At 31.5% G+C, this 21,283-nt stretch overlaps 4 protein-coding genes and 2 long non-coding RNA genes across 7 annotated transcripts in view; 5 read left to right on the top strand and 1 right to left on the bottom strand.

The window, feature by feature from the left end:
• Positions 1-1,257, top strand: part of LOC123701484 (alpha-N-acetylgalactosaminidase) — a 50,323-nt gene extending 49,066 nt beyond the window's left edge. For both annotated transcript variants that reach the window (XM_045648975.1, XM_045648974.1), the window contains exon 10: positions 305-1,257. In XM_045648975.1, coding sequence (XP_045504931.1) covers positions 305-411 — 107 coding nt within the window. In that variant the 3' untranslated portion in view covers positions 412-1,257. The remainder of the gene's footprint in view (positions 1-304) is intronic.
• Positions 1,258-3,489: 2,232 nt separating this feature from the next.
• Positions 3,490-4,262, top strand: LOC123701559 (hemicentin-2-like). Its single transcript, XM_045649069.1, has 2 exons — positions 3,490-3,653; positions 4,027-4,262. Exons 1-2 carry the CDS (start codon positions 3,539-3,541, stop codon positions 4,260-4,262), a joined length of 351 nt encoding a protein of 116 aa, XP_045505025.1. The 5' UTR covers positions 3,490-3,538.
• Positions 4,263-4,688: 426 nt separating this feature from the next.
• LOC123701483 lies at positions 4,689-5,973 on the top strand. Its single transcript, XR_006752743.1, has 3 exons — positions 4,689-4,796; positions 5,286-5,381; positions 5,933-5,973. It is a non-coding gene; the product is annotated as an uncharacterized LOC123701483 (long non-coding RNA).
• A 631-nt stretch (positions 5,974-6,604) lies between these two features.
• On the top strand, positions 6,605-10,945 carry LOC123701481 (immunoglobulin superfamily member 10-like). The gene is made up of 9 exons (XM_045648973.1): positions 6,605-6,672; positions 6,876-7,044; positions 7,242-7,432; positions 7,717-7,801; positions 7,875-8,020; positions 8,573-8,784; positions 9,231-9,427; positions 9,633-9,792; positions 10,778-10,945. Exons 1-9 carry the CDS (start codon positions 6,619-6,621, stop codon positions 10,902-10,904), a joined length of 1,341 nt encoding a protein of 446 aa, XP_045504929.1. The 5' UTR covers positions 6,605-6,618; the 3' UTR covers positions 10,905-10,945.
• Positions 10,946-12,233: 1,288 nt separating this feature from the next.
• LOC123701480 lies at positions 12,234-13,496 on the bottom strand. Its single transcript, XM_045648972.1, has 2 exons — positions 13,095-13,496; positions 12,234-12,746 (listed from the first exon to the last, which is right to left on the bottom strand). Exons 1-2 carry the CDS (start codon positions 13,456-13,458, stop codon positions 12,268-12,270), a joined length of 843 nt encoding a protein of 280 aa, XP_045504928.1. The 5' UTR covers positions 13,459-13,496; the 3' UTR covers positions 12,234-12,267.
• A 4,151-nt stretch (positions 13,497-17,647) lies between these two features.
• Positions 17,648-19,219, top strand: LOC123701479. Its single transcript, XR_006752742.1, has 2 exons — positions 17,648-17,771; positions 18,889-19,219. It is a non-coding gene; the product is annotated as an uncharacterized LOC123701479 (long non-coding RNA).
• The last annotated feature ends 2,064 nt before the right edge of the window (positions 19,220-21,283 follow it).

Raw genomic sequence — 21,283 nt, 5'->3', positions numbered from 1 at the left:
TACATACACTCGAAAAAATGTGTGCGTGTACTAGTGTACACACGTAAGAAGTGAAACTTCTTTATGACCTTATTTTTCAAAAAATAATTTACTATAATAAATGCAACTTTACAGAAATACGTCGAATCACGCGTCGTAGGGATAAGAAAAAGATGGCGCGTAACGGAAAAATGACACGTGTTGTGCGTAACGAAAAAATGTTACACAAAAAAATTTTCCAACCCCGATAAAGAAGTTTCACTTCAAAAATTTAACCCTCCTTCCACAGCCATAATAATATATTCATTGTGGTTTTTGTATGCAGGTGTGGTGATACTCCGAGCGGACGCGCAGCCATCGTTCGCGTACAACGCGATACCAACGCGAACGCCTTACTCACCCCTCAATGATGTGTTTAGACTTAAAAAATAGATTAAAAATAACCACCACATAGTTTGAAAGCCATCTTTTGCTATAGAACATAACCCCAATAATGTCTATTGAAACGTGCCACTGGAAAGGGGTGTTTCATTTTAGTTTGTGTGATCAAAGTTGTAATATGTACCTACCACGGGCGAAGCCGGGGCGGACCGCTAGTAAAAATATAAAAATAAAATGAACAATGGCGCGAAATGAAAATAGTGTGAACTGTCAAAGTGACAAATGTCAACATGACATTTGATACGTCGGCTATTTTGTAAAGTAGTGTTGCCATCGCGAATATTTTGAAGACCTAGTAATTTAAATTTATCTAAAGTGAGGAAAAATGATATTAATAGATATATCACGGTTTATGAAACATCACCTTTCATCAATAGATTACAATAACATTAAAATACTGTGAAGACTATCGAGGTCTACAAGTACAATATAAAAAAATCTTTAATCTTATGTTTGATTTCTAATTTTGTGTGATAAGTTTAACGCAGCATGATGGATCTCAAAAAGACATCAGTTTATGCTTCCCTTATTTTAGGCAGATTGAAGTACATTTTTCAAGATTTTTGTGTTCAATATTTAAATCAATACTTCATTATTTTTAAAATGGATTGAATAGTTTCATTATTGGATTTGAATGAACTGGTGTGATGTTACCAAGAGGGTCTAGCAACTTGCCTAGTTAAAGATTAATTATTTATGATATTTGCTACTAGTGTGATTATGGACATAATAATGTTGAATTGATATTGCCATTACGTTGTACTTAGAATAAGGATGTACATTGTGTGTGTCTTAAATATAAGGTTTTTTTAGAAAATAAAAATAATTAACTTAAAACGTACTTTTATTTCTACTCATAATTACTAATTATCGTATTATAATACTGAGTTGTTCTAATAATCACGTGGATTTAAAAATTCTTCAATGGAACGCGTGTGAACTATCTTTATTTCTCTTCGCCTATACTTCTGAAAAAAAAAATAATATAAAAATTAATAGAGCAATAGCATCTTTAAATAACAAAAACATTACCTACAAAATAGGAAAGGGACGAGAGAAGATTACATTTCAAATTAAAATTATAACTTATAGTAGTTAATTTACTTCGTTATTTGAGATTTACTAAAATATTTGTTTTATTACTACATTTCTACAATATATTCAGGTTACCTTTTTGATCTGACTCTGTTGCTAGATCTTCTTCTCCCTTTTGTAAATCTCCTTCATTCGCTGTGTCTTTGCCTTTCTCTTCTTTCGGTGGAGGTGTTATACTTGGTTGAACGAATATAAATTCAACCTTATCTGCTTTTTCATTTGCCTCATCCAGTAGATTACTTTTGGTTTCGTTTACTTTCAAATCGTGTGGAATTAGTACAGTAGAATTAGTTTCTAATATTTCTGGTGTCTTTATAGTAGTTTCATCTTGTGTTTTTAAACTGTCGTTGTTTGCCACTTTCGGGATTGTATTCTTCAATGTATGTTCTTTAACAGCTACGGTGTTAGGTTTCGCCTTCAATTTATTGGGCAATTCACCCATTATCTTTCTGTAAACTTTCCTAGATCCAGCAACCGCCATGTCGCTAGACGCATAGTTGTCATAATTATCTCCGTTGTTAGATTGTGAACCTTTATAAGCCGTTGAATTTTTTTTCGAGAAAATTGGATTCAACATTTTCCTCTTAACGTTTGAAAAGAGATCTTCCTTACTTGGTGGAGGTTTGGGGCTAGTTGGAGTGATGACAAATTTACGTTGTTTCATTATTGGTCGATGTATAATTGCATTCTTTTCTTCAATAACTTTTTCTGTAGGTATAAATTTTCGCATAACTGGTTTTTTCCCTACATAGTATTTATACAAAGATTCCAAAGGCTGTTGAGTAGTTGTTTCAGATACAATAAACTTTAATTTACTTTTTGGTAACATCACTATTGGCTTAATTTTAACTGGACTGTCTGCATCACTAGATGGCGCTTCCACTTTTGGTCTTATCCTTTCGATGGGATTGTAATTAGGTGAGGAAGGTGTACCATAAGTCGTACTTATTATTACAAGAGAACATAAAATAATTACCTGAAAGAATGATGAATTATAATAATATGCCAACGAGTAAGAAGAATCAATAATGGGTAAGTAAAACGGAACTAAATATTCGGCAACTCGCTTAAAAATACAATTTTCATAATAATAAAAATCACTTACTTGTAAACTTTTCATTTTTATATCCTCACGACACGTTACCATTGATGCACATACACTGAATGATGGAAAACTACAAAACGAATCCTTAAATACATAAACTCACCCCTAATTTGTTAATACGTGTAATAACATTCGTTAATTGCTTTCTAGGGAACTATTAGAAATTTCCTAGGATTTTAATATTATAATCACATGGTCTTTACCTGATTTAATCCTTTAATTATTATCCGCTGAAGTCATTTGTTTCTATGAAATTCTTAGGCCTCACTTTGAAAAGGATTACCAGTTAAAGAACAAATTAGAATTCAAACGAGTGAGATTAACAGGTTAAACGAAGTAGTTGGAATAGCTTAGAACAAAGGGTGTAATATCAAGAAAAGCACGCATTGTGGTAAATTCATTCACTGCTCGTGTTAATTTAACTTTACGTATCATAATGGTTTTCGAGCCAGCGATGATTTCTTCTGGGCTGATAATAATTAATGTGTACAATGCTTGATGAATGTACAATAATTAAGCATGCCAACCGTCAGTTGCTTATTTTTCAGCCACTTCCTCCGGCTTGAAAATTTCTGATCCATTGTACAAGTCATTAGCCCAGAGGAAATAATTGTCACAATTCGCTATAAAAATACGAAGAATTGCGGTTATCTTAAAACATTATCACTACAATAACAATTTTTTTTTTCGTATTTACGGATGGATAAATATCATATATTCAAAACACCAATCATAGTGTGACAGTGTTTTATCTTATTACAAACATAATTCTCGTACTATCCGCAAAAATATGCCGCATATGCTATTGTAAATATGGATTTTATATATTCGATTTTTATTATATTAGTTGTATTTCAAATAGTAAATAGTGAAGAAAGAACTAGTAGTCTTACCTTTGTAATTGATAATACGGATTCGATGGAAGATGATATTGCACAAGTTAAATTAAGAACAAAAGAAATATGCGATGCAGTGGTTGAGTCAAATGTATCTGTGATCGAAAATTTCGTTTTAGCTACATTCAATGATCCTGGTGAGTATTTTTATGATTTAGTATATTATATTTCAAGAATCGATCATTTATTTTAAGACGAAAATATAAATATTTTATGATTTGTTAATATACAATAGACTACATATAATTTAATGTTTAATTTGGGCTCTTGAAAACATGTCTCTATGATTCGTCTCTTGATAAAAAGCACCCAGCACCTTTTGGACCAATTATAGCTATCGTGATTTAAAAGTTTAACTGTGCTTTAAAACTCCATGCTGGAAAATACTTACAACGTACGAATAACATAATATTTAAATTATATTTACATAATAAAACATAACATTTTATAGGCTCACCAAATTGTTTCATAACCTAGAGACAATATATTATAATAAGTATCATCTTTTAGGTGTCGAATTACGGATAATAACAACAAAGTACGATGATTTTAAGATTGCCCTAGACGCTGTAAGTCTTGATGGCGGTGGAGACTGTCCCGAAATGTCCTTATTGGGAATTGAATTGGGCATAGATTCAAGTAATCCGGAATCTTTTGTATATGTTTTTACTGACGCCTCAGCGAAAGATTATCGTAAATATGATATTGTTTCAAAAAAGGCATTAATGAAAGGGACAGAGGTATGAATTTGAGATTTGTTATTATACTTCAGATTTTTAAAGAAACACATAATTCACTAGTTACGCTTTCATTTACTTCTGATTTTTATTTTAATAAACTCATAAACTATATACTTAATTATGCAGTTCCATCAAGAGGTTACCATACAAAGTATAAATAAGAATTTAGATTATTATTATATTTGGGGGAAACATCCTCGATTGTAAGATTTTTTTACATTAATCCAAATCATGGCAAACCCATTCATTTTTTCATAAAAACTTATAACTATAGTTACAAAAAAGTACAATTAAACATAAATAGAGAGGACTTTTGTATACGAGCCATAGTCTGTATGTAGATCTCTACCCAATAGGAACACAAAATTTCATGAGAATCGGTCCAATCGTTTCTGAGGAGTATGATTTAATTTGCAGGTGACATTTTTATTAACAAAAGATTGTGGTTGCCCAAATTGTCCCAATTATAAAGTGTATGATCGCTTGGCCACTGCTACCGGCGGACAAGTGTTTCATATGGATAAACCAAATCTTTCAGAGGTAAATTACATTTTAAATTACATAGTCAGGGCAGCTAGGTTTTAGACAATAATTGATCTTATTACATCATCCCTAATTAAGGATCTTGTGATTGTAATTAGCGCGTAGAATCTTCTAGGTTCCTTATTGAATTCATTGTGATACAGAAAAAATATAAAGTGAAGGTAAAAGAGTACACTATGCTTGTTGTTATCATAATTAAGCTGTAACGATTTTGTGCAGTGTAGACGAGTGGTTACGTAATTACGTTTGATCTTTCAGGAGGACTATTATTATTAGTTTTAGTATCCTTTGGATTTACAGAATTGATTTTGATTTTTTTCTTAAAACTTCTATAATAAAAAGTAAGAATAAGTCCTGCGTAATAAGTATATGTGTGAGTCTCATAGCGTCATTCCAATCTAACCTTGATAAGTGGCTCCGAATTTTTTTTCGATAGTAACATGAACTAACAATATCTAACATTATTAATAACATACTTGATTTTAGGTGCTGAACTATATTGTTGACTCGGTTAAGAGCAAGAATTGCCTGATAAGCCACGACATTTTACCCAAAATAAATGGTCGGGTTATTACGCACCCAGTAAGTTAAATAAAAATAATATGTAATTGTATAAATTTATAAAGAATAGAAAAAATTCGATCACGAGGCGGGACTCGAACCCAATCCTGGGCGGATGCTTTACCAACTCAGCCACTGGTGGCTCTATTATAATTATTGTACCTATACGAGATACATAAGGGTTTCGAGGACCACGTTTTATTTGGATTAAAATATTTTATAAGTAGTAGTTATTTACAATATAGCCAATACATTACATCAATTAAATTACAATTTGTCTCCGTGACACATTTTTTCGTTTTTGCATCAACTTAATAAACAATAACCAAATTAATATTTTTAATTGTACATCATTATCAACTTACTTTATTTGTTAATTACTTTGCTATTTAAATGTAGGACGCAATTATGTATTAATTAAAATTGTTGATTATGTGAATAGGTACTAATAATAATACACTCTCATTTTAAAGAGGCAAGATTTGTTTTAAAGTTTGTTTATTTCGAAACTTTTGAACTGATTTTGCAAGTTATTTATAGGTACCAGTCTAATACCTATTATTTTTATTAAGTTTTCAGTTGACTGTAAGATGAGAGACGTCACACTATCCCTGGGGCCTTAGACAAACGTACGTAACGCCATGGAATAGAAACTGCTAACGCTAATTATTGACATAAGCTCATGACATTTTGGTAATGGTTCGATCACACTACCAACGACGCAGACGACCACGACCAAAGTTCCAATCTTGCCGAAATTTGTTCAAAATCAATATTAAAATCTCCCGTCATTCTGGTACTCAGGAATAAAAAAATTCGAGGTCAATTAATAAAAAAGAAATAGGGTTTTTTGCGATTTTCGCCGAGACGGTAAGTTTATCATACAATCACCTGAACCAAAATTGTATATAATCTAATTATCTATAAAAAAAGTTAAATACATTTTTTTCTAGGAGCCACCGTTTCTATGAAAAACCTGTTTGTTTATCCATTGATCTCAAATTTTTTTTTTCCAAACACCAATACGACAGGAAATTCTTAAATTTCATTTTTAATTGTGTTTTGCACAATTTTATTTAATTGCGACTGGATGAAAATTTTGTTCGTGGTCGTCGTTGTCGTTGGTAGGGTGACCGAATCCTTATGCAAAACATCATACGCTTATGTCAATTTCTATCGATAGCGTATTCTATTCCTTGGCGTTTTGCCGTTTGGCTAAGGCCTGTTAGGCAATTCGCCAGAATTCAAAGTATATCATATGGATGGTTCAGAGGTGACGATGACGCAACTTGTAAAAACTAAGAATATATATGTAAGTTCAATTTTTTTTGTATGTAATGAAATATACAGTTTAAAAACTATATTAAGTACACGCTTTAAATCCTAAAATTTTTTAAAAATTCCGAGCATTACAAAGTGACGACGTTTTTTGTATACGGCGAAATTATACAATTTGGCTGCGACATATACAAATATGTAATACGTAATGTATTTACCTATATCTTTTTAATTCAGATAGCCAAATTTAACAATATAGTACCGGGTGACTATATTGCAAAAGTGAGCGTTACGGACGGAGATGCAGATCTCATGATAACGGGAGCGTGCTCGTTTTCATTTCGACATGGATTCTCACCGTTTCCACCATCATCTATAAATGAAACCATTTTTACTCCATCTTTAGGTACGTACTTATTATTACGAGACAATATTATATCACGATTATCAAACAGAATCCTCCGTAAATTATGGTTTTATATTTATTATTTATTTTAAAAACAAGAGTATAAAACATTATTTCATTTTAGTCTCTACATGCTCAAAATCTTCGACGTATCTTAATCAAAGTTATATTTTGATTATTAAACAATATTATTTCAGGAGAAAAAGGGTTTCTATCCGTCGAACTCATAAGTGAAGATACTGCTAATGATGTGAAACTATTGGGTGTACAAATACGTGACATAGATGGAAACGCTGTCATGAATTTAACACTAAACATCGCTAATGCAAAAGAAAATTTGTATGTATCTGATGGATTTGTAGCTCCAGATAAAGCGTTCAAGATTGCTGTAAGTAAACGTTATGATATAATTTAGTTAAATATTTTAAAATCATTATAAAGCATTTGAAGGACCGATGATATAGGATAGGAACAACGAAGCAATTTCCTAAGTTATTAAGAAACATTTTCTATTTAGTAACACGCTATGTATTTTAGACGTTGTTTTAATATACTTTATTTTCACAGCAGATGTGATTGTTGTTCTTAGTTTGGTGTTTTCCAAACTGTTTAAGTATGTCACAGTTTTCTGTCATAGTGTAATCAAAATTAGAATTTGTTTAAATATTGCAGATTGTAGGTGCTGCTGAAAATTGTGGAAAAAAGGAAATTATAAGAGTTACTAAGTCAAGCATCGAACCTATGAATCACAGTCCTGGTTAGTCATTTTTGGAATACGAATTAATTTGTATTGTTTCTTTTAATTCATAATTGTTATTGTATATTAACAGGTATATTCAATCAGGTCCCAACCATACAAAAGTTAGAAATTATAACAGCTGATAAGGATACAGTTTCAATACTATGTAAGGCTAGTGGCTATCCCAAACCAAAAATCATCTGGAAAGATAGGAATGGAGACACTATAAGCAACGCTGTAAGTTCACATATTATTTAAGTAAGAGGAAAAAATTCTTAAATTCTAAATTCTAAAATTTATTTCCGAAGGAGATTATTTATTGACCCATAGACGATAGATTTAAAAAAAATATACTTTGTTTAGACGTTCATGTATTTAATAGACATAAAAAACAAACAAACAAGTATCTTCCAGCATTACACAATACACGATCCTAATTACTTACTAGATATTTATAAATAAATTTACGGCCTGAGGTGACCACCATTATGCTATATAATTATTGTATATTTTCTTCGTAATATACTTTGTATACGAAAAAAGCAGTGGTTGTTCAGGGGTTCGGACCTTGGACTTCAAACCGATAATCGGGGGTTCAAGACCAGGCGAACGTGCAGGACATAAATAAAATTATTTTTAGTCATACTTACTTAAATTTATCTGCGCATGTTGATAACATGACCACTGCTCAAATAGTGAAAGACAACAACGTGAGGAAACCGACTACTCAAGGAATGAAAAAGTTTGACGACATGATGTGTAAACTATAAAAAGAATTTCTGTTTTAAGACAGCAGTCGACGACGATGTAACTGGGAAACAAATAACTAGTATCCTGACAATGATAGAACCTGAAGACAATCTATTTACATGTGAAGCCACTAATGACGCCGGCACGGACTCTGATTTTATTCCCTTAAAGTTACCAAGGAAACCAGTGATTGATAAAACAATTAAAGAAATAGTTAAAGTTAAAGGTAACGAAGTTGAAATATTTTGCAGGTATGATGTTTCGTTTGTTGATTGATAATACATTGTAGGGCTGGATTTGGAAGACGAAAATACATAAGATTAGAATATATTAAAAGTAAACTTATTATACCTACCTGCAATGCATGTAATGTTGTTGTGTGTTGAATAGGGATACAAACGCATACAAGCATTTTAGCAGTAATTCGAATTTCGAAATATCAGTGTACCTACTGGCGTTTTGTCCGTTTATTTTGATTTTCTGGAACTTCTCACAAGTTCTGCAGTTATCATAGTTATGCGATGATTTTAAGTTAAATGAATGTAATTTTTTAACAAACATTAATTTTGGTTTATACAAGAATTTTTGCCTTTTTCATTTTAGCTCAAGCACTTATATTCTGATAAATTATTCATAATCAATTTTATGTCACATAATAGTTAATATAACTTAAATTAATATTCAAAATACATTTTAGCCTCAAGCAAGGGAATCCAAAGCCAAAAATTTCTTGGTACTTTATGGAAGATAATGATAATGAATATGTAAAATTAAAATACACAAGCGAATCATTGCTCATATATAATTTGGGTATTCGTAACTCTGGCTCGTATAAATGTGAGGCGGTCAACTCTGAAGGTAGTGATACCTATGAAATGGATCTTTTTATATCAGGTAAATTAATGTATTAGCTTACCGGTTAAAGTTTCACCTATACCTATATTAACCTTTTTTTTTCAATATGCTAAATATTTTTCTAATTTTTCTTAAAGAACTTTTTAAACTATTCTTCCATTAATGATTGTTGTACCCAGTTTCTTTTATAAATTTGCACTGAAATTTTGTTTTTTATAGATAATTACTAATTAATATATTGTAGATCCCTGGGAAAAAAAAGTTAAAGCGTACGAAGGTGAATTGGTAACATTGAATTGTCCCGGTCGACCTAACAGAGCACAGCCTTCCGTGCGATGGTTCGTCGACGATCGCGAAGTTGTCAACGGTGGAAGATATCATATTCATAGAAACCATTCTTTAAGGTATAAAAGTGAAGTCCTATGTCCCCTAGTGGGGTAAGGGGCAGATGCATTATACATCTGTTTCACTGATCGATTTTCTTTAGGGACAAGTAGGTGATCAGCCTTCTGTGTCCTACCAGACCGAGACATTTTTTTTCTTCGTCTCCACCAGGAATCGAACCCAGGACCCCTCGGTGCTACGCTCACGCGTCAACCACTGTACCAAGGAGGCGGTCCAGGTATAGGTACTTATCATTATTAGGTTTCTCTCCATAATACACGGGTACCACCAGAAGGAAGATTCCCGGTCCTTTGGGAGGCTTACGTGGAGACAAAGCTCCAACACGCATAGGCCCTTTTGAGAATTTTAATACGTTGTGGGACATTATTATTATATTATTTGAATAGTACAATTGTTCCAAGTTTCATCAATATAGGTTCAATGGTGGCGGAACGACGGTGAAAATAATAATAATAATAAAGTAATTAATTATGAAATTATTGTATAGTTACCGATCCTTGATAAGTTTTGACGTTTTAACTATATCTGTACTTTTAAAGTGCGTCAAAATCGAGTCAAGGAGTCGGTTACCTACAAACATACAGTTGAAGGTAATAAAAAAAAGCAAAGAAACTCTACATAATGAAGGAAGGTACCTACACCATAGAATAGGTATCATCACTACATAGTATAAAACAAAGTCGCTTTCTCTGTCCCTATGTCCCTATGTATGCTATCTTTAAAAATATGCAACGGATTTTGATGCGGTTTTTTTAATGGATAAAGTGAGTCATGAGAAAGATTTTAGTATATAATTTATTAGGTTTTAGACAAAGCGGGCGAAGCCGCGGGCGGAAAGCTAGTATTATTATAATTATACTCTTACGCCACTCTACACTGTCGTACTAAGACATACCATCTTCGGTACCTTGTTTCCTACAAAACCTCGTTTCTATAGTTCGTGTATAACCTTAAATTCTTATATTCTTATTCTCTTGTTTTCAGTTTCAAAGCAAGCACTTATGACTACGGTCGATACGATTGTGTCTCAATCAATCGGAAAAAGCGGGAGAGAAGAAAAATGTTTAGACTTAAAATAGATCCAGTTTTACAGTTCAGAAACCTAAACTAATATTTTGTTATGGCTTTTATGTAAACAAAGTATTAAATAGACCATACATCTATTCGGAAGCAATTACAATAACAGAATTCATCATAATGATTAATTTGTTTATTTAATTATTAAAACGTGGAAGAATAGAGTTCTTTCGTTTAATTTTTAAAAACTAAGCTCCTTTTTACAGGAATAGGTAGCAATGGCATAGGTACAAAGTTTTAACCACGTGGAAAAGAAATGAGATCCATATTCACGTGGAAAAGAAAAAGATTTTGATAGGTATCTATATCCAATTGAGTTTTAAAATAACATTGCTTTAATTAAAAAAAAAAAAGTTGTGTGGTTTTATGAAACCACGGTAAAAGTGAAACTTTTTTTCACACTATAGACATTTAACTAAAAATTATCGTATTTGTACGATAATTATCGTACGTATCGTGCGTCACGCGACATGCGCTACACAGACCAAAAAGTTTGAGACGATGTAATAAAAGTTTCACTTTAATATATCGCTAAATCGTCTTTTCCTTTAATACCTATGGACTGGTTTATGTTAGTAATGTAAAAAATGTTAATGCCTGTTTATAATATGTAAGCAAAATCTCAATTAAACAACATATTCTTTATTTATATGATTTCGTCTGTCGATCATAAGCTTCCAAAATGTGCTTGGATGATACAATAACCATCCATACTAATATTATAAATGCGAAAGTAACTCTGTCTGTCTGTCTGTCTGTTACTCAATCACGCCTTAACTACTGAACCAATTTGCATGAAATTTGGTATAGAGATATTTTGATACCCGAGAAAGGACAAAGGCTACTTTTTATCCCGGGAAAATGACGCAATCCCTGAAATCCCACGGGAACGGGAACTATGCGGGTTTTTCTTTGACTGCGCGGGCGAAGCCGCGGGCTGAAACCTAGTTATTTATAAATTGTTTATAAGTTTCTGTATAATAACTTTTCGTTTTCACTCATCGTTTGTACATATGTAACTAATAAAGGTTTATGTTTTTTAATTTTTTTTATTTCTAGTAAACCTATTTATGCAATTTATATAGTTCGGCAATCGTTAGAGAAATATATTTTGCGTAAATATTTATTTCGCGTAAATTTCCCCTTAATCGGATCAGCCGTTTTTATTCAATAACAAGGATAGATTATAAATGATTCAGATAATCTAGAATTTTAGTCGCATTTTGTATGCTTTGTATGATTTCTAGAACACAATATCATTTATGTGTGGGTGTATTATAATTTGAATTGATACCGAACAGTTACATGCATGTATTGGGGCCAAATAAATAAAATATATCAACGAAAAATGAATACACTCATCGATATTATTAAACACGATTGACATGATTTATATATTATATAAGAACACCACTGACATCAAAATAAGGTAAATGATTAATAGTAGCTCTAAAATCTGGGATTGTGCAACAAAAAGTATACCCCTCAGATGGATTGTCGGGATGCCAGGTCAACCAAGAAAAATTATTATTACTCCGACACATATCCTCACAAAAGAACATTTCCTTCGCTTCTCTTAGACTGTAGTATGGATTGTTGATACCGACGTACGCTATCCCCTTTTTACTACTAGGTTCGTACACCACTTTGTAAAAATATTGTGGGATCGGTATAACAGTACCGTGCAAATAGAGATCAACTCTCTGACCGTATTGATTTGTAAGTTGAGTGATACCATAAGTTCCCGTATAAATGACTGTGTTATAACCAACTTGGTGTACATGATTCCGTAGGTCCACTTCCAGAGTGTTCCAATTGCCACCGTTGAAGCCGCCCCACTGCGGCGCACAGTTCACGTAATGAAATGTAGCACGCTCTGTGAACGCAAAAACGAAATCTGTTTTAGCCGCTAGATGGCCTCTCGATAGAATTTCGTTCTTATTTATATAAGTGTCCACTAATGGACCAACCAATTTGGCCACCGCTGCTCTTTGACCTATCTGCGAAAATAAAGAATCCACCGGAATGTTTCTGTAGTTATCATTATCATGAAAATATGGCCTCTCCACGCGCGTTTGATATAGAGCATTGTATGGTTTCTGTGTATATTTGGAATAAATTGGAGTAAACATAACATCATTGAAACAAGACTCATATGATGGATAAAACTCATTCTGGACAGTATATCCGACTTCTATTATAGGAAATCCTTCGAAACACGTACGATTCGTGCGTCTGCTGTGATAGTCCGGAGCATCGTTACAACGAAATGATGAAAAACTTCCTGGGAAATTGAGCAACTCTTCGTTTTTGAAAGTATCACCATTCTCGCATGATATGATTGCTGTAGGTACTTCTTGTTTTGCATTTGGATGTCTTATGGACATGGATTCTCCACAACTGAGTGTTAGCGTATCACCATAATTCAAAATAACATTACCATTATTATCATCGGGTTCTAAAAGCTTTCCATTTCGCAAGATCACGGGAAGAGGTTGTCCGAAATTAACACGTGTGTTAAGTATGCACCTCTGGGTATTTTGTATGTTAAAAATACATAGTATGAGCATGTAGAGTTTGTGGAACATATCTTTTTGTTGTTATTTATTTATATTTATACTTCATAATTTTGAATAATATGTAATCAACATGAGTTATGTAAATGAAATGAAATGTATGGTGAAATGTCGCAATGTCATAGTAATGTCTAAATAATAATAAAATCTCTTTGACATTCCTGAGTTTATTCGGGGAAAGCCCAATCAAAGAAATTACAATTCTTTCTATTGAAAAATGGACACGGCACGTTCCCTTGGACACGGCATTACGCGTGCAGCTGGACCGATTTCCATAATCCTTATTTTGATGTCGTAATTGTCAGGAGAAGGAACTTGTAATAACGATATTAAATAAATAATAAATATGAATAAACGTTTCACCTATCTGTCTATAAAAGAAAAACTAAAAAAAAAATGCGCCAAAAAATTAAAAATTTAACAGAAACTCACTCCGTTGTCCGTGTTTCTCTATCACATTTAACAAAAGCAGCAATACTTGCAAGGGACATATCTAATTATCTCCTCGATCGAGATCTAATTTGTCAATAAGTAATAGTATTTTCTGAAATAGTTTAGTTTCTTAAAATCATTGTTATCTACTTCTCTAACCATTTACCTTTCGGATTCCTTTTTAAACAAGTGATAACTGCGTTAAAAACAACCGACTTCAAACTTGCACTTGCAAAATTTACAAATACCTACAGACAAAAATGCTCATAAAATAAAAACTACTGGGCCTATCCGAATAAAATTTTTATGGGACCAATTCGACACCATCCCGCATCGAACAAAAAAAGAATCACGTAAATCGGTTCAGAAACCTCGGAGTAATCGGTGTACATACATAAAAAAAAAAAAATATACCGGCCGAATTGATAACCTCCTCCTTTTTTTTGAAGTCGGTTAATAAATACATATAATACGGCAACTGTAACCAAACTGCTAATAACTTTACAAGATAAGAGCTTTTGTTTGAAATTGCAAAATACAGCAATCCAAAAAATTTAAATTAGTATCAGGTAGAAACAGAAGCCATTGTTTAAAATAATAATGTCATACTGTCATAAAATATTCCTTTTTTTACATTTATACTATGTATAAGTAAATAACTTAGCTAGCTATTGTTGCACTTCATAATAATCCTAATATCTAATATATATTATAAAGGCGAAAGTTTGTATGGATGTATGGATGTATGGATGTTTGTTACTCTTTCACGTAAAAACTACTGAACCGATTACAATGAAATTTAGCACACATATAGAGGGTAACTTGGATTAACACATAGGATAGTTTTTATCCCGGAAATCCCACGGGAACGGGAACTATGCGGGTTTTCCTTTGCAAACGCGGGCGAAGCCGCGGGCGGAAATCTAGTTATAAATAAAAATATATTATACATAAACGCGAAAGTTTCTGATAAAACCTATACCTAGATGGATGGATGGATGTATGGATGTTACACTTTCACGTAAATCCTACTGGACAGTTTTTTATGAAACTTTACAGGACAGGACATCAGAATAACACATGAGCTAGAGAATTACTTGAAATTGCAGGCGAGTTCGTCCACGACTGAATCCGCGGAACACAACTAGTGAAAAATAATACTAAAACCACAGATAATGAAGATAAGTACGTACGTATAAGAATATAAAAAGTTTTCTTAGTGCAAGTATTGAACAAGGTCTTTAAAACAGTCACAATTGTTTTGACTAGGTATGAGAAAATAGATTATAAAGTTTTTGTCATTTCATTATGTTGCACATTTCCGCTCTATCAAGCAATATTTAAACTTATTTTGAATCATATTTCGTTTTTATATTAACGATAATTTTAGCTTCTTATTTTATGAAAAAATCTCTAGAAAACAACCTTTCCTTATGATAAGAGTTAGTGAGTACTTAGGTACTTTAAAAATAAAAGTTTGGTACGAAATTTTCTAGGTATTTCATTGTTGATTAGTTGACATGTTTATTAACCGCTCTACATAAATAAAATCTAGGTATTTGTAAAAGATAGAACCACGCCTTTCAAAGGCAAATGAATAACAGTAGGTACCTACGTTGCCTTTGTTGATTAGGTCTATAAAAAATACAAAGCCAGGTTGAAACTCGTGCGCAGTGATGACAATGCACAAAATAAAAAGGGGTCCAACACAATATGTGATTGTCAACAAACGAAGTACGTACATTCACGTCAATATTCAGTCAGAGGAAATCATTTGAGAGGGTTCTGTGTTTGGTATTAACTATTAAGTCTATTAAGTTATCATTTTTAACTTGTGAAAACAAAAGTGTAAGTTATTCTCATTAATAATTTACAATAATTAAACGTAGCTAGATTATGGGATAAAGCTCGCCACCTGATCTCGAGAAAATAAGTAATACCTATCTATATATCTAGAGAAAGCGACCAACAAGAATAAAATACTTTAATTTGACATACTAGGCACAATCGTCCATATCTTATATAATCTGTACAATTAAAAAAAAAATATTTTATTAGTGTCGCAATTTTCCTAGGTACAATGAACATTAGGTTATTAAGTTTTTCAGAGTACATGTAATTAGTAAGTATTTCAAGTGTCTAAACTCTAACATTTTCACCAAATATTTAAAATAAAAAATATCGATAAATGATAGCGAGTTACAAATATAATGTTGTTTTAAATAAATTATTTATTACCTACCTACTTAATATACCCAAATAACATTAATTTTATTTCAATAACTGAATATTGAGTCCTAAATTTTTCAATGAAAAGCTACAAAAACATATTGGCCCTTTTTAATAGTTCCTAAGTATATCTATTAAAAAAAACCGCATCATAATCCGTTGCATAGTTTTAAAGATTTAAGTTTATAAATGGACATAGGGACAGAGAAAGCGACTTTTATACTATGTAGTAATTCTAGTGTTATCTATCGACTGTTTAAGATAAACCTTGAATCGATATTTTCAAAGAGATATGTCACGTGAATGATCGTGGACAATAACGTATCTATTGTGAAATCATTTCATAAGATATATAAGAGGCTGATATAAAACACTTATCAATGATGCGACTGTTTCCCAACAGTAGCTTATAGAACTAATGTAATTTTTATGAATATGAAGTCATATCATATCAAGGTGGTTACAGATATATAAATTCTTTAGTATTTCAATGTTATTTACTTCTTATATATAATAGGGGGTATAAATCACCAAAACTAAAAGTAATTACACAAAATGCTCATACAAAGCCCTCACAAATGCTTTAATATAATTGTTTATGAAATAAAAATCATAATTGGTATTACCATGTCAAGTAGAAAATGTAAAAGTGTGAAAATTAGAGGTAACTTCGTGATTGCGAACCTACCTTTGAATTTATATAACGTTTAAGAATATCTCAAGATTTGGCATTATATATCTAGATAAATTAAAAAGATAATAAAACAGTTTTAAAATCATCAATGTTGCATTATAATGAATAATCCTTGACATAAAAGATAAATAGGAATCTTATCTCTATAATCAGATATCTTTGAGATGAGTGGATAGGTATCGTCTATTTTTATTATTACAATTAAATAATAAGAAAATTATGAAATTTGTTTATTATTAACATAACTTTCATAAGCATCCATAAAGACCGCTCTTTAATAATATAAACTTTCCGTACAAGTGCTGAAAAAAAATAAGAAATATAAAATATGGCGCCAACGCCAACAAAGTGTCCTCTAAAAGATTTTAATATTATAGATATTCTGATAAGTTATTGTTTAGTTTATTAAGTATGCTTCAATGAGTTTTAATAATACATAGAGTACAATTATTATTATTATCTACATTCGCATATTTCAAACACGTTAACATATAAAATCTCTAAAGAAACTATATCTGTTATTTAGGACATAGAAAACAAAAATATAAAAAAACTATCACACGTGGTTTTTCATCACCAAAAATAAACTTCTTCCGACCCAGTAACAACGTAAATTAACTGTCAATGAACTTAAACTATTATCATGCAATTACGTTATGTGTAACGGTATTATATTGTAGTATTGTTTACAAACATGTAAACATTCATCTATCGTCATTCATTATTGATTAAACTTTGATCCAGACATGATAAGTATGAGATGCCAAAGAACACTTTAACATCTTTATTTTGTACTATAATATTACGTGATATTACTACATTTCAAGCCATACATTTCAAGCCAAGCCAGCCACTCATGTCTCATTCCCATTTTGACAGTGGATCGTGATAGACTACTGCAAGTGAAATCAATGAATTTATAAACGGACTTATTTAGTGAGTGAACTATTATAAGATGACACATAGAATGGTAAGATTCGTGTTGTTTTTTTTTAATCTCTTTTATTTATCCTTTCTTTGAATAAAAGTAGTTTTTTTTTGCAACAAAAGAGCGGCAAGTTCATATTACTGGCAGGTTAAATACTTTTTGACAAAAGCTTATAGAATACTAACATAAAGAAAATCTTATCTAGTAGTAATAGCTCTATACTAGTAGGTAGGTAATTACAACGAAGTAACTTCTTCGTTTCTTATTCCACATTTTTTTTGGATTTTGTGCTTCTTTATGTTCTAAAATAATAACAAAGAACTTTTCATATACAAATTAGAAACAAAACTTTTAAATTTAGTGAAATAGATAGATATTTTCATTCTTAGCATTGAGTTCATTTTATCTTTTAGGGACGCGTTACATTTTTGGTGAACGGCGTGTTTAAAAATAACTTCCCAATAACGTTGAATCATTGTGTTTACTAGAAAAACATTTGGTTTTATTTTGTGATAGCTTTAAACAAAACTAGTAATTTTATGTATGTCTGGATCTTATGGAAGAACATTAATTTATCATTAGTTGCCTTTTTAGTTTTTACTTTGCTTTTAAAACAAGAGTCTCGCGAATGTCAAAGATTCCAAGACTCTTGATTTTTTCTCATTAGTAAAATCTCATTAAGACAATGAAAGAAATATGTAGGTACCTACTGTACGAGTATAATGACTGACACAGTACAAAAGGTCATGAAAGGTTATCATACTTGACTTTTTGCGTTTATTTCCTACCTATGTTGCTATTCATGAAGTCTGCTTTGTATAGGAAAAATTCTCAATTGTAATAATAATTATCGATTAAAATACGGATATAGTAAGCTACATTATTGATTATATAAAATACAGTTACTCAACATAGGTACATTATACATATTCCTGTCGAGAAAAGTGTGATAAATTGTATTTTAATTATTTACTAAGATTAAATAGGTAAAATAACGAAGTAATGATCAGTATAATCTCCCATTATGTTTTCATATTTTGATCGTTAAAAATACTAAATAGTCCTCCTCACATACAAAAGCTATGATAATATGAAATAACACATTATTAAATTGTCGGTTTAGATAAAACATGGTCCATATTGTCATTTATAATTTCAGATTCTGGTGCTCTGCTTGTTATTAGCATTTAATGTCGTATTGACGTACGTTTTACCGCCAAAAAGCTACCACAGAGAAGATATTGATGAAAATAAATTGAACCAATCTGCGATACGTCATTCACAAGACTATATTAAATACAACTATCTTATAACAACGTACTTATAGTGCCAATTGAATAGTAAATAGTTTACTGTTTATGTAAGTAATAAGTTTTAGGTTAGAATCTCAGCTTGTAATACATTATACACCTCGACAAGAATTTATAATAGAGCTCTACCTATATATTTTTTAAATGATTTCTAATATTTTAATAAAAAGTTTTGATGTATTTACGTGTTTTATTTAGCAAAAAAATCGCCATGTGATGATGATGATGATTTTTTCCTTGAACAAAGTCGAATTTCTCCTTCCTTCATCATCATGATGATAATGATGAAAATGACTTTTTTATATCGGAGATTTTTGTCCTTGATAAAATTTGGTAAGACTTACCAGATTATTATTACTCATTTGACATTACAAAAAAATCTATACCTAATTTTACCTATGGTTGAAAATAGTATTTTAGATAAGTTTCTCTTGATAAAAGGAAGAAAACATAGGTAACAAACAACAAGAGCTTTAATAAACTACTATTGCAGGTAAATTTTTTATAAAATGCCTCTCAACTTAGTAACCTCCATTTATAACATTCAGACAAACGGTCAAACACCTTAATACACTGTAATCAATAATGATTAAGCTATTTCTGTACAGCGTTTTTTGTTCTTTGAAACCACAGCAAAATAACTAGTTTATTTGTTTAATTTACTTATGTTTAAAATCACATTCTGAGAGACGTCTAGATTAAGAAGTACCTAGTTATTAATTATTATTTTCGAATCAATGTCTATTATTTTTAAAATATAGTGTAATAACACGAATTTATTATTATACAAAATTGCGAGTAATAACGTGATGGACCTTTAGGAGAGAATTATTAAAACATTTTCCAAAAAAATGGTAGGTGTATTTTGTAATTTAACTGAAATAATCAACAAAATAACTCGTGCGCACAAAAGTTGCTGCAAAAGCAACTTTTGTCTCCGCAACTATATTTTGTCTCTTATCTCCCATCAACTCTGGGCTAGTAAGAAATTGCGCGCACGTAGCGACGCAACTCCCCATATTATACCTAGTTGATGGGAGAGACAAAATAGTTGCGGAGACAAAAGTTGCTCTTGCGCGCTAGCTCAACACTCTACACATACTAATATTCTTCAAATTGTACCATATAATTTATGACAGTTGAAATAAAATGTCACCTCCCTGATCCCCCTAAAGTTGATCGTTGATCATCAATGAGCGGGACATTAAAATGAAACAAATTGACCTAAATAGCTCTACATCACTTAATTGGTGTTTATGTCGTGGCCATATCGTAGATTTGCTCATTTCATGATATGATCGATCATTTCACGAAATGGTCGCATTTCATGAAATGGCCAACATAGTTTGATCAGATCGTTAAAATATAGTCAACGTTTCACGATTTGGTCATCCACATTTGGCCAGATCGTATAAAATATACCTAAAGAGTCCATATTAAAAAAATTCAGAATATTCTAAAAACTTGTTTAATGTCATTTAAGTTAGTGCCGCGGCAGCGGCCGGCGAATGCCAAAAGCGAATCGTTTTTGCAATAGAAAACAGTTAGGTTAGGTTAGATTAGAGTTTGATAAACAACGCACGAGCCGAGCGAGCAAAGCGAGCGCGCCGACGCATTTTTTCTTCAATACATATATAAGATATCCACATTTTCCATAGTACTCGAACCTCTTCGTCGTATATTCTTTGCTATGACTTTTTTATATTGTTATTAAAAGAATTATGAAGTTTTAACTGCGAATAATTAAATTTTCGCCAGCGGCCGCCATCTTATCTTTTAAACAACGAGCCTGCAGCGCCTCTACCAATGATTAATGTAACTATTTTACGATATGATCAAATAATTTTGATCATTTCATGAAAAAAACGCGCGTTTAGTTGGCCATATCGTGAAACGATTTCTTATCATTGATCTGCTCAAACCACATCATGATGTGGCCAAACTAAATTGGCCATTTCACGAAATGGTCGCATTTCGTGAAATGGCCAATCATTTCATGAAATGAGCAAATGTACGATATGGCCACGACATATACAGAATTTTTAAAGGAAGTTTAAAATGTGTTCTTCGTGTAGGTACGTTTTACAATAATGCATCTTGTGTCATATTATTTGTACATAAACACTTGTTGCATGTAATAATATCAAATATGTGCTAAAACCATTGAGCTATTATTACTACGCTAAAACTGATTGTATTAAACGGTAACAGTACCTATATTCTTAATAATTACATAGTATAAAC

Source organism: Colias croceus, chromosome 21 (genome assembly GCF_905220415.1).
Source record: "Colias croceus chromosome 21, ilColCroc2.1".
Lineage (NCBI taxonomy): Eukaryota > Metazoa > Arthropoda > Insecta > Lepidoptera > Pieridae > Colias > Colias croceus.
This window is presented reverse-complemented; position numbering and strand designations above follow the sequence as displayed.